The 14062-nt window shown below is 50.2% G+C and overlaps 1 protein-coding gene across 1 annotated transcript; it reads right to left on the bottom strand.

Moving 5' to 3' along the window:
- Positions 1–208: 208 nt before the first annotated feature.
- Positions 209–1059, bottom strand: CASC10 (cancer susceptibility candidate 10). Its single transcript, XM_012644120.1, is given in 5 exon segments — positions 209–262; positions 264–335; positions 406–460; positions 462–575; positions 986–1059. Coding segments are annotated over 5 exon segments (369 nt in total).
- Positions 1060–14062: the final 13003 nt, after the last annotated feature.

The raw sequence follows: 14062 nt of genomic DNA on the forward strand, positions 1-14062 counted from the left end.
TGAGACTCCCGGGCCCGCCAGTCTCATCGCGAGCCGTTCCTTGGATGCGAAAAGACACATGAAAGGACTATCAACCCTCAGCAACCCTTGCCTGCTGGCCTTCTGGGTTTTATAAACCAAAATAAAAGTTGTAGGGTTAAAGAAACGCCGTCTGGTCTTTCCGCCCGGATGCGGGACTTACGCATCGTCTTATACCCGCAGGGAATTATCAGTCTCGACTGTCGAAGTCGCTAGCGGGGCGTCCGCGGACGACGTCCTGCAGGTAGTGGGGCCGAGGGATCCAGGAAATAGCCGCAGGGATCAGCGGACTCCGGCCGCTCGGGGCAGCGGGGCCGCTTCGGGAGGGAGACTCGCAGCGGGTGGAGCGAGGGCTGCGGGCCGCGGACCCGGACTCCGCAGGGAAACCGCGGGCCGCGCGCGGGTTGGGGGACCCGGCGGGTTCCACCTTAAGAGTCGGGTCTGCGGAGGCGCCCGGCACCTGCAGGGGGCGCTGCTGCCCCGCGGTTCCGCCCGCGCCGCCGCGCGCCGCGGGCCTTCCAGCTCCCCGGGCTGGGTCCCCGGAGGGGGTGGGGACGCTGGGGGAGGAAGGGAGCGGAGTGCAGCCGTTAGGTAAGGAACCCGAGCCCTCCCGGATTTGGAAGCGGCCTCAGTGAGGCGTTCGCTGGAGGGAGCTTTCCATCACTCGGCCGCGAGAGGAAATGTGGGGAGGCGCCCTCCCTACCCCCACCGCCTGCCTTCCTGCCTCCCTCCACGTCCGCTCCCCGACCCCGGCCGTGCTTCCCAGACCCTTTGTTCTCGAGGTTGGGAGCTACTGGGTGGGGGTTCCCCGGGAAAGAGGTCCCCCGCGCCACTCGGAGGGGAAGGAACTCTCGTCTCGCCCCCACCCGGCCCTCCCCACGGCGTCCCCTCGCCCCACGGCCCCTCCGCAGCGTCCTCGAGCTTCCTTTCTCAGTCGGTCTCCCGGGCTCCGGCTCCCGAGCCGCACAGTCTGCACGCCGCCTCCTTCCTCTTCTCGGCCATCTCCGAGGCCTCCGGGAAGAGGGCGGGAGAGGCAGGCATGAGCGGGAGGAGAAGCCGCGTCGCCTTCCCAGCACGGAGTAGCCCCAGGGACCCTTTCAGACCCGGACCCCTGGGACCGGCTGCAGAGGAAGGGCTTTCCCGGCGCCGCCGCGAGTCGCTAAGGGCCGCCCCAGCGGGGAGGCCTCTGGGCCCGCGTCCCCCGGGGCCCTCGGGCGCACGGCCCGGCCAGCGGGGCGAGGCGCGGCCTCTCGCCGTCGGGACCCGAGACCTCCAGTTGGAGAGAAGAGGGCACCGGAGTTCGCGCCCTAGGGAGGCTAATTGCAAACGAACACCCCCTTCTTCCCCCACCGTACCCTCTGCGGCGCCACCCGCGTCGCCTCTCTGCCGCGCGTGACCCCGATGGCTCCCGCGATTGTGTCTTCTTGAGTACAGTTACAATGGTGTTCAGCTTAATTTCTTACTCGGGTGAAGGCGTCGCGGAGTGAAGCGAGGGGACGAAGATGCGGGGGGAGGGGGGAAACCGGAGCGGGAAACTGAGCAGGGAGATGGGAGACGTGGCCCAGGCGGTGGCACCGCGAAGGGCCGCCCGGAGTCCGGAGCTGGAGGTCGCCACGCAGGTCCAAGCTCTGGTCCCCCGGCCGAGCCCTCCGCGTCCTCAGCTCTGTGGACGCGCCCCCGCAGAGTGCCCCCCACACACCCCGCACCCCTGCAAGCTTGCGTCGTGGAGGGGGCTCCACACGAGCCCAGTCACAAAGCAGGCGCCTCCCCCACCCCCCCGGGAGAAGCGGACGCGGCCGGGGACTGTCAGCTCCAGGCTGGCGGGAGCCCCCTGCGGCCTCTTGGCGTGACCCTGGTCCTCACTGGCTCGGCGAGAGCTACGCTAGCAGTTCTCCCGGCAGCGGGTTCCCCAGGACACACCCCGTCCCCACCCCCGAGAGCTGGCGGCCAGCTCGGGATGCCAGGCGGCCGGGCGGGCGCCCTGCCAAATTCCGCGTTCCTCTCCAGGAGACCGGAGTTGCGTCCCAGGCTCGGGAAAGCCCTAGTTCGGGCTTGGGACTCGCTTGCAAAGCCCCCCAAGGCGCCAGGGACGCCTCTGCAGGTTGAATTCCTGCTCCGTATCACTTCAATTTTAATTAATCTTTTAAAACACCGCTGTCACGTCGCTTGCAGAAAATTAATCAAACTTGAATCCTTGTTGCATAGCAAGAATTTCGATCCGAGTCTTTTAAAAAGGACTTGACTTTGCAAAGTCACGTCTTTTACAGTTCCCTCATTCCCCCTTTAGCAAGGGAAATATTGCAAAAGTCAAGACATGTTTGTTTGGTTCTCACCATCTTCAAAATGAAACTTTGCTTATTTCTGATCTTTATTTTCCTGTCTTTGAACAAAAAATAACGAGATAAATTGCCTAGCTCTGTTAATTCAAAATATAATTACTTTGAATGATCTTTGTTTAAGAGCCCAGATAAACTAAGATAATCTTAATTTTAATGTGACACGGCCCCTATTTTTCCTTGTGAATAATTAGAATAAAGCAGTCATTAATTAATACCAAGATATCTCCATAGAAGATGGTATCTGGTCGCGCTGAGACACTGAAACATCAGTTGTATTAGTAATTGATACTGTGTAATTGAACATGAAGATAGTCGTCTATTTTTAACCTCAAAGCTCAGAGTTTATTTGGTGATTACTGAGCTCCTAATAATTAATTTTTGTTCCTTCTTCCTGCATAAATAATTCTTATGACTCCAAGTTCTCCATGCAACACAGAGGCTTCTCATTAAAATCTACCCCTCAAAATGTAAGATTGGGAAGCTATATTGTGCAGCAACTTTCTTTTCCATTATTTGTAACATTTGCTGTATTTCCACATCTTCCTGTTACATTTCCTTTGGTGTAATTTGCCTACTAAAAATATGAGAATATAACTATAACTATACTATCTTTTACCACACCTTTGTCTGTGATCTATTGGTTCCGTTTAATATATAATACTTAGGACTCCCAGTTTTTCAAGTGTCTAAAATTTGAAGATGAGTTCCACTGAAGAATCAAAAATTTGTGTGTAGTGAAGTTGCCATAGATCATATTCCCAACCCAACAGCCCCACTTTATCTCACACTTTTCTGTTGTTAAAAATAGACTTTGCTCAAACACATTCCCTGTTTCCAACATGAATTGAAGATCAGCTCTCACAATTTCCTGGGTTAAATTTACATGCTAACACAACTTTTGACATTAAAAAGCAAATTCCCCTCCCAAGTAATAGGGAAGTCTTCCAAATACTAATGAAAATTGAGACGCTAGCTTTAAGGTATCTGATTATTTCTTAGCATGAATTATTTTTTGGCATCAAAGGGATCCTCACTTTTTAACCAGTGGAGGGGGGTTATGATATTTCCCTCATACATACAAATAAAAAAAAAAAAAGCTCCCTACTTATTTCTCCAGTAAGGTGTCTCCCCAAATCAGTATGAAATGTTTTATACCACACAAATATTCTTAGCACTTACCCTACCAAACCCATGCATTTTACTTGTCAGTGCTATTGCTAAAGTGTTGAAAAGTATATTGGCTTTCCACTTTTATTTCCCCCTTAGTACAATTAAAACTTTAGGTCAATATATAATGGAGTAATTCTCTCCTCTTGGATTTTATATTTTCCCACTATAATTTAGACTGAAATGGGATTAAAACAGGATCTAGAGTTCTAATCTTGGTTGATGTTTTGGTGTATTCACCGTAATGAGTCCTATTCCCTGGGGTCATGAAGCTCCCAAATGTCAATCAAGCAAACTGATTCAGAAATGCCATTGTTCGACTCCCACGTCACTCGCCTTCCTCTCATTTTATTTAACAATACCAGAGTTCTCTGATCAGTCATTCGGAATATGAGGCATTATCTGGGGAAAATTCACAAAGTGTCTTGATCTTTCTTTGGGAGATACTGTTCAGGGGTTTCCGCAAAGCAAGAAAGTGCTTGTTTATATTTCTGTCTTTGGACCGCACTATGGACCGAAAGAACCAATGAATACCGCTTGAAAGAAAATCATACCGTAAATCCGTCAAAAATTAATTCGTCCACTTGAATGTTACATTTCTATTTTCGTCTTGGAAGCAACCTGATTGTCACCGGAGAAGTATGACCGGGTCTGGGTCCAGTTGACATGCCCCCACTTTGAACCCCATCTATTTTAACCATTTAATAATACTGATGTGTTTAGTCTACACTAGTTAACTAAGAATTTATTTGGGAGCTAGGAAGAGCCAACCTTTGCCCCGGGAGCTCTACCCAGCCGGCTCAGATGCGTCCGGGAGCCTCTGCAACTCGAGTTTCCCAGTCACGACCCTGGGTCAGCCTTGCCTCGGTCCCAGCTCCCAGACAATTCCCAAAGCCGAAGGCGTCAAGCGTGTTACTCGCTCCGAACAGCCCAAATTAATAATCAACTTCACTCATGGAGGCTTTGAGCCTTCATCCTCCGTCCCCTGTAGCCTCCCAGTGCGGAGCCCGGCTCCTGCGAGGACTTCCTTGGAGGGAGGCGGGCGCGCAGGGACGGATTTCATGGGGAAATACGTTGCTGGCGTCTTTCACCTAGAGGGCTGTGGGCAAGGAGGCACGACCCAACCCTCGGTTCTGGGTTCTCCCATCGGGATGCTTCCAAAATCGCGACAGCCGCTCAGGCTCCGGATGCTCCGGTTTGCGGCTCACAGCTCCAAACGCACGACCCCGCGCGCCTCGGCGCACGCTTGGAGCCGAAGTGACGAGGGAAGGCGGCGGAGGTGGGGACAGGGGGTGGAGCCGCTCTCTGGTGGGGCATGATCAATCATTTTAAAGTAAAGGGTCCAAAAGTCCCAGGTTCCCCTTTGGAGGGGAGAAGCAAAGCTTCCCGCGGCCTGCTTCTCTCTGCGACCCGCGGGGTTCCCAGCAGCCGCGCCACCACCGGGATCTCGGCTGCCGATGGCAGAAGCCGCTTCCTGGGAACACGCTCTCCGGCCCGCGCGGCCCGGTGAGGTTTACGCAGCTTCCAGGGGGCAGTTTGGCTTCCCGGGGAGAACCGGACTCCCTTGGCGCAAACGTGCTCCCAGCCCGCACCGCCCAGGGCGCGCGCTTTTCCCTTTCTCAGCAAGCGGGAAAGGCCTGGCAGCCCGGCTGGCGGCGCGGGGCCTCGGCGGAAATCCGAGCTCCCTGCGACCTGTTCTGCAAGCAGGGGCGGAGGAGAGCCCCAGTAAGCTGCCCCGGAGGCGGACCCTGCAAATTCCTGAGAAAAACCCCTCTGGAGAACGCCAAACCCTTCCAAAGGAGGTGGCTCTGCCCCTCCCCCGTCTGTGGCCTTCCTCCTGTCGCCTCCGCATCACCCAGCACGGCCCTTACCTGCGACCTGGCCAAGGGCCTAGCCATCCCTCTGCTTCCACTCCCCCCAGCTTTTAAGCTCCATCTCCTCCTCCCTGACCTTTCTGAGGCCTGGGCTAGGGTAGCCAGGGTGCCGCAGAGGAAATGAAATTGTTCTGGAGATTACAGTGAGGCTTTTGGCCAAAAGAGTACCCCCCCCTTCTCATGCTTCCATGTTAAGTGCAAACTTGTATCTCCCTCCACAAGAATAGACAAATTTTCTCGCTTATTTGCAGTTTTGCAAAGTTCTACACACAGATTAGTGAACCTTAAGCGCCCTTGCTCAGACCCAACATTGTAGAGCTTTGTCAGGGTCCCTGGGCAGTGAGCGTAATGACAGGTGAATCCAGCAGCCCCAGGGGGAGACCGACCTAACCCTAAGACTTACAATAGGCTGGAGGCCCAAAGGCTCCCCACACAGCTTCCAGCAACAGGTACCCTACACCAGGGCAGGCCTTCAGGATCCCAGAGCTTAGGCCCTGGTGGCAGAAACTGTCCCTCAGTGACCTGGGACAGAGAGGCCCCACCCACATGCCTTCCTCCCAGGAGATTCCTTCTCTCCAAATTACCCCTCAGTCACACAAGGGCAGGAATCTCTGCAGTCTGTACCACCTGCCCAGACACAGCCAGGCCTTGTTCCAGCTTCAGCAGGCCCTCCCGGCGTAAGTCCAGTGGTGCTTTCAACCTGCTTGTTCTTCTGACATGATTTAAAAATCAAGAGGAGGAGGAGGAAGAAAAAGAGGAGAAGAGGAGGAGGAGGAGGAGGAGGAAGAAGAGAGCAAGGAGATACAGAATAAAAGACAGTCAAGGGTGATCAGAGCAAGATGGAACAATTCCTTTCTTACCCAAATTGCCCCTAACTCCATCTTTCCCACACCCAAGAAGAGAGAACCAGTTTCAATAACTAGCTTCTCAAAGTAACTTTTTTGAGTAATATTTTACTCCTGCACTTCACTGGACCCAACCTACCTCTCTCCCCAACCTGAAGAGAGGAAGGAGCTATGTAACTTTAGGGAGATAAACCGTTCATAGGGCATAATAGCTTCCCTGTAGTCAGTCATCATTCCACAGAAAGCCTGGGAGATTCGAGCTGCAGGAATCTAAGTGCTCTGTTGCAAAACCAATCTCAGCCTTAACCCAGCCATGGTCAGCCCAAATTAGATTCAAAAGAAATGGGGAGGCTCAGAGTTCCTTCTCCTGCCTGGACCATTCGCTAGTAAGGAGATCCTCACGGAGAAGTATGGCTAATCCTCAGGACCATACTCCAAGTGAGAGCCAGTCGTCATTGTGACAAGACTGCAAGACCTAGAAGACGACAGTAGAGAGGAGAGGAGATATATATTTAAAGAGATAGAGACACAAAGAGATATGTGCGTGCTTCCTTTTGCCCAACTCTACAATCGTAGCCTCCCTCAGACCTTCTGAGTCCATCCTCACTCACCCACCTGGGTAAAATAGAAATCAGCCTCTGGGTTATCAGAGACAGTCGTGGGGGGTGTAGGGGGCGTTCTCCAACCCCAGGCTAGCGTGTAAGGGAGGATACAATGGGTAAGCAAATATCTCATAGAGGGAAAGGGGGCCCTGAGCAGCAGCCACAGGCCACAGTCACTCTGAGGAACTCATCCTCATTAAAGAAATCCTTTGTATGATGCTGCATTTCGTTCCCAGATTTGTAGCAGCCACGCTGAAGGCAGAGGCAGCTGCACCAGCTGCTGCTGCTGCTGCTGCAAGCAGCCATCCAGTAGTGTGTCCCTAGCAGCAGACTCAGTGTCCCCAGCGTGAAGAGCCCAGGCTTTGCCCATTAGGCTGTGACTGAAAACAATCCCCCCCGATCCAAGAAGCCTCCACAGCGACTACCCCAAATCCCCAAACAGATTCCTGGACTGAGAGAACACAGTTCCTAGCATGGATGTCTAAGAGCTGGAGGTGGTAGAAAAACAGAACAGAGAAATCCCACCCGATTCTGAAATCACTAACGAAATCATATGTGGTAGTGGGTATTTGTGCCGGTGTGGATGACAGTTTCATACTTCTGTCCCCAGAATGACATTTCAAAAATATGTCTCCCCTGCATGGCACCAAAGGCTTTTTTTATGTCCCGCTATTGTGAATCAACCTTCTGTAAACCATATTGTGCATTTTCCCCTGGATTTTAATGAAAGAAGAATTGTGCAAAAGCAACTTCTTTGTCCCGGAGCTGAAACAAAGACTAATACATAGGAAAGGGGCAGCCTCTCCAAAATGTACTCTTCTCCGATTTGGGAGGAAAGCTCCTGCAGTGACCAGCCCATAATTGTGGTTGATATTTAATCCCCCTTGGTACAAAGGCTCATCTTTTCACTAAGCAGAAGCACCATTGAGATATGACTAACCTTTAGGGCTATATCCCAAACTGGGAGTCCCAGGCTTACACTTGGATTGTCCAGGCCTCTTCTAACCTGAACAAAAAGGATCTGAAGAAAATCACATTTTTTTCCCCTCGCAACAAAGCATTCCTAATCACTTCAGCTTGTTGGTGAATTTTTATTCCCGTGTCCACTTGGGGTATTGAAATCGATCGCTGCAATATTTAATATATTACACTCCTAGGGTCATTGCTCTCCTAAGACCAAATTCTCTCCCTCATGCCCTCAACTCAGCCTGGCTTCTACACTCCCGCTCCCATCTGTCTGGGCCCTCTGTTTATCTGTCCACATAACGCCTTTAATTCTCAGCCCAGCCGGGCAACTTTACCGTTTATTCTGTTTTCTTCTAGTATGGAAAATACTGAAAGCTGTAGGCAGCAGTGCACTTAAAAGCGAAAATGAGGAGCTCAGTAGATTGGAGAAAATTAACCAGCCACAAACAACCTCATTAAAGAACTGCCTACCAAGAGTTAAGAATTAATAGCAAAATGGATGGGAAAAAAAAACCCTTCAGTGAAGAGACCTTAAACCTCTTTCCCTGAAAGGTACATAATTTACAAGCCCAACCTAACATTCAGTTTTATTTCCCTTTTCTAGTGACCTGTCCCATAACCTTGTAATCCACTGTGGGGGCATTTTCTCCTTGGTCCCTTTCTTCTTGTTACACATCCATAGGTTTGCAAGTCCGAATACTTTCTGATATTTTTGGTTCAAAAACGCACTTAAATTGTTTGGAGCCTTTTAATTTAGAAAGACACTTTAAGAGACTCCTGGAATACCCTTTGGGAATTGTTAGATGATTTGAAGAGTGCCCTTAAAAGAATTGTGTTTGGATAGGAGGGGGGTTGGGAGAATCATGCAGAAAGAAGCATGAAAAACCAGAGTGAGGACATTTTGTAGATTGAGTGTTCTGATGGCGCTGTGGTTTATCTTGCACATGAAGTTCAAATTTAAGTAAAGCCCATGTATATGGGCTGTAAGTTGCTTTTCTAATGTTTTATTGGGCAGTGTATTCTATATCGGCATTTTATATGCATAATCTCATTTCAATGCAGAGCCGCATACTAAATCCTGGAGCAAGCAGATGAGAATGCTGTATGGATATTACACTCGATTTCATTGGCTTCAATGAGACTTTGCACATCGCGATTTCCATTGTAATGGCTTATCTTTGGCTAGAATTTTACACATTGACGTGTTATTCCTTTGGCCACGATCCTGAATGAAGAAACCTTGTCAATGGAACAGCCATAATGATCCCATTCACATTATAGCAGGTGACTGGGATCAATGATCCCAACAGTATTTACAAAAGATTTCCTGCTTTTCTTTCTCTCGATAACAATTTTTGGCACTTTTTTTTCTTGAAGGAGATCCCATGTAAAATCAATCTTGGAGTATATTCTAAGTATTGGTTCGAAACAAGAAGAGATAGGAAATTCACCATCAGGATGCTTCCAATTCATCTAGAAATCCTTCTGTTGTGTCAGGATATTATATGTAGCCGTCATGTGTGGTAGGATCAGATCCTATTCAGATAAACAGCTAGAGATTGACAGAAAGGACAAGATTTTTGAAACCCAGTTAACCTCTCTAAGTCTACAAAATAAGTTATATTTCTCTTCCATTTAAGTTCTACAAAATAAGTTGTTTTCCTCCTATTTAATAGTAATCTTAAATTACAAACATAGATTGAATTGTATAAGATACTATGAAATGTTGACATGTTAAGGAAAGCAGATGTTTCAGATGTAGTTTCTCTAAAGAAGATGGCAGAAGTGTATAACTAATTTCCCTAATTTACTTTTAAATTTATAGTACATAAAAATGAAAAAGGATAAAAACACAAGGATTAAAATATTTTTTATTATTTTCTGAAAGTCATATGAGTGGCAAAACAATTGAACAATTCAAGTGTTAACCAAGATCTTCCACTTAAAAATGTTCCTTATTTGGGGGGGGAAAAGTATCACCTCTGTTTTTAAAATCAGTTAAGAAACATTCTGGTAGTAGTGACGTATAATGTATACCCTTTTAATTCTCAATCATATATGTTTAAGGTTTAAAAAGTCTTTATTATTAACAGAAAAAATAAAAATCAGCTTTCTGAAGACCAATTTGCCATATGATGTATAACACTTGGAACAAAATTAAAAGCATCTCTTTACATTTGCATCTGGCAATGTACTCCATGTTAGAACCATAGCCATGTGTTTATGGAGTGGAGCTCTCCTGGTCTTGAGATACATGCTGTTTTTTATAGCCTAACCAGAATAGCTCAGCACATGCAGAACAAGAGGCTGGAAAGCCCTGGCCCCTCACCCAGCAAGGAAGCTCAAGAGCACTGAGTTGCGGCTCCCAGACTGCCTCTCTCAGCATTGGTTTAAGTCCGGATCTTACCCTCTCTCCACCACTGGAGAAAATATTACAGAATATTGGTATTTCCCCATGTAGCCTTCACCTGGGTGCAAGGGTTGGGTAGGGAGAAGGGAAGAACTGGAAAGGCTGAGAGAGTGCAGAAGAGAAAAAAAGAAGATAGGGAAAAGGGAAGAAAGGTAAATAAACCTGTTCATGGCAATTCCCACTATATATCATGCTGGTTTTATTCTGAATGCATATAATAACTAAGCATCTGAAAGCTTAACCATCCACTGGTCTGCATATTTGGACCCAATGCAGAGGAAGAAAACTAATCTCAGAAATTTGCACCACTGACAATCAGAGTATTCATTTGAAGGGAGGGAAAAAGAGAAACAGAGAGAGAGAGAGATGAGAGAGTGACTATAAAATGTACCTTTATTCCTTAGTGATCCAAGAATCTAGGCCCTTTCAGAGACTGAAACCCCTGCCTATTGACCAAGTTGTAGCCTTAAGATCTCTCATATATATGTGTCACATATAACTTTCACAGGAGAGGGGGAGGGCTGCTGCCTTAGCATAGTGCACTGGGTTTCCTTTCTGCTGCTCATCACTTATCACAAGTATTGTGTTTTTCCTGGAGCTAAGTTAAGCTGATCTTAAAAAGTGCAAGCACTAACAACGGAAATTATATTTCAACCTCCTGGTGCCCTACATGTGCTTTTCCAATAGCCCGGTCTCCAGGAAAATTCTGAGTTTGTTTATTTGTTTGCATATTTTTGTTTTGTTTTGTTTTTTGGTGGCTTGGAGAGGAGGACAAGCAGCCTCTCAGATGCTTCCCCTTCTGCTTCCCTCTCTTCCTTCCGTGCATCTGGACTGGAGAGGGCCTTTGCAGACCTGTAAGCAGTCGCTCTCTGCAAGACTGGCCATAGTTCAGGGTCTCAGTCTACTCACTGCTAAGCCTTTTCCATCCAGAGTCAAACACAAACATACTGATGACACTGATCAGATGAATAACTGGATTTTACTGGCTCCAGTTACCATCTAGGCTGGATGCTACTCTCTCTCCACCTTTTTCTGTCTTGTTCCAGTTATCTACCCTGCAGGAAGATCCAGGCAGCAGGAGCTAAGGAATTGGGGATACCCTAGCATCCTAGGTACTTGGGTTGTTTCCCCTATATTCTTTTCGGATTACACACACATCTGCAGGCAGCAGGCTCTCCTAATTCTCTTTCAGAACGCCCCCCCCCCACCACCACACACTCATACACCTCTTTGGCCTTAAACGTCCCTTGCAACAAGGGGACAACCACTGCCCTTCCCCCCCGTTAGGCACCAGTCGCCCTGCAGCCAGGGCCAGCGGCAAAAGAATAGAGAGCTCGCTGTGCTGCAACCCAAGCAGCTCAGCTCTGGGCGGAGAAGTCGTGGGAGCCAAGTAGTGGCACGGGAGAGGGCTGCCTCCTGACCAGTAAAGCATTTATTCAGTTGGGCAAAGGTTTTCAGAGCACCCAGTGTGGCACTACGAGGTGCTGCTGTTAGGTCCGAGAAAAATAAAGTAGAAATAAAGTCAGTAATGCAAACGTGAGAGGAGACCCACACGGAAGCCATTGATAAGGGTTTAACACCACACGTTTTGGGGTCGTGTTTTTCGAAGCAAATCAGAGTGATCTTTAGGGAAAGCCAAATACACAGGATGAAAACATCCTGTTTTGAGAGGCAGGAACAGTAGAAGCACAGCTATCTGAGAGTGCGTTCATCAGTCAGCAAAGCGGCTTGGGAGCCTAAGGCTTGAATTTGGTGAATTCATGCAATTTGGAGCATTTCGACTTAGTATTGATCCCTAAACTCAATTTTGAAAACAGCCTCCATCGCAGAAAGTGTGGGTTGTGTTATCCCAGTATTTGCACGCATCGATTGGGCTAAAATAAAATGCATCATACTCTCCGCAAAGAAGGAAGAGGCAGGGACACTCACAAGAGGAATAGCAGAAAGTGCATAGTTAATATGGGTTGTACGCGAATCCGCGAAACAAGTGCTTTAAACCCTGGGGAATTTCACGTAATAGCTAATTTGGTAAGAGCGAGAGTGCGCAGAGGGCCATCTTGGAAGGGAAGGAAGATAGCTGAATATAGGTTTTTCCGACTGGAATTAACATTTCCATGTGATTTGCATTAGCTAATGTCCAAACCCTCACATACCGCCCACCTAACCCAGGTTTTCTTCCGCCAGTGAAGGCTCAACAAGGAATCTTCCCCCCTAGCTGCTCTGCCCAGAGCTCAGAGGCGGCTGCTGCTTTTCCCCAGACCCACCGGGTCCTAAGACCCGGGAAAGGCCGCGGGGCCGAGCCAGGGAGGCGCTCTCCGCCCGCCCTCGCCCGGCCTGCGGGCCCCGATCGGGTCCTCTCCTCCAAGTTAATCCAGGGAACCCAGCGCTGCCTGGCTTTGCCCATACTCTTCCCGGGTCTCAACTGGCTGGAAAGGCAAGTGGAGGAGATGGGAAAAAGAGATAGGACTATCTTATCTTAGACTAAAGAAGAAATTCTTTTCCTTGTTAAACAAACAAAACCAAAAACCCTTCCTCTTATTTCTCCTGTCTTCTGAGTCCATTTCAGGTTTCTAATGAAGAGCGACATAGTGTGTGTGTGTGTGTGTGTGTGTGTGTGTGCATGAGAGAGGGAGAGAAAGAGGGAAAGAGAGGGGGGTGGGGGAGAGAGAGAGGAGAGGAGAAAGGAGGGAGAGAGGGAGAGAAGGAGAGAGGGGGAGAGAAGGATCGCTTTAAACAAAAGGCAAGAGGCCCAGGCAGGGGCCTGGAGCTCTCCCGAAGCCTGCTCCGCCTGCAGCCCCTCCAGTCTCCCGGCCCGCCAGGCACTTTCGGGGGTTCCGCAGGCCCGGCCGGACCCGCCTGAGCCCGCGCTCCCAGCCCCCGGAGACAAAGCCCAGATCCAACCCCACCGCAGCGCGGCTCGAGCCGGCGCCCGGGGCCTGCGGTCGAGGCGCGACCCCGAGGCCCGTGACCGGAGAGGGGAGCCCAGGCCCGCTCCGCCTTCCCGCGGCCCTCTCCGCCCGGGTCGCCCCGGCGCGCCCGGTTCCCCCCGCGCACTCAACCAGCTGCTCTTGGGGGCCCGCGAGTTCAAAACACGCCTTCTCATTAACTCAACCCTGGAAGGCCTGGCTACTTTCCTCCCAGGCCGGACGGCCTCGCCAGAGGGTCCTCGCGGCATCCCGGCCGGCGTCGCTTCCGCGCGGGGCCCACAGGCCGAGCGGCCATTTACTGCCCTCTGATTGCGCCGAGGACCAGGTTAGCTCATAAAGCCTTTCACACTCAACAATGGGGATTTTCTCAACAATTAACAAGAAACAACATAATAAAGCCATTTACAAAGACCTTGCTATTTACTATAAATTAGGCACTCTTTAAGAGACCAGTGCGTAATTTCACACACTTTACAACTGGGGCTGCATTTTAAACACCCAGGAAAACAAGCTTGTTGCACTTCCCTGTGACCTGGCTGCGGCGCACCTCTGTTTCCCCTCGTCCCCAGTAGCAGCTTTGTTTGCCTTGCTGCACTCCAACCTCGCAACCGAGGGTGGCTTTCCAGGTCACTGTCTCACGTTTCCCGTTTCCAGGCCATCATTCCACTTGCAGCTGCACTGAGAGGTTCCAAGGGACGGGGATCACGGCGCCAAAGCAAGCACGCCGTGCGCCATCACGTCCTGCCACTTTGGGAGTCCCCCCAGCCCTGCCTGTGCCCCGCGCCCTCCCCACAGCCCGGGCCTCTGGTCTTGGGCCCCTTCCCGGGAGGCGATCGCGGCCTCACTGGCCCAGTTGCGAAGCCCCATCCCGTCGCCATTCGCGTCCCGCACGCGCGTTTTGAAGGCCTTGGCCG

This window comes from Propithecus coquereli, unplaced genomic scaffold (genome assembly GCF_000956105.1).
Source record: "Propithecus coquereli isolate 6110/MARCELLA unplaced genomic scaffold, Pcoq_1.0 Scaffold103, whole genome shotgun sequence".
In the NCBI taxonomy this organism is placed as follows: Eukaryota; Metazoa; Chordata; class Mammalia; order Primates; family Indriidae; genus Propithecus; species Propithecus coquereli.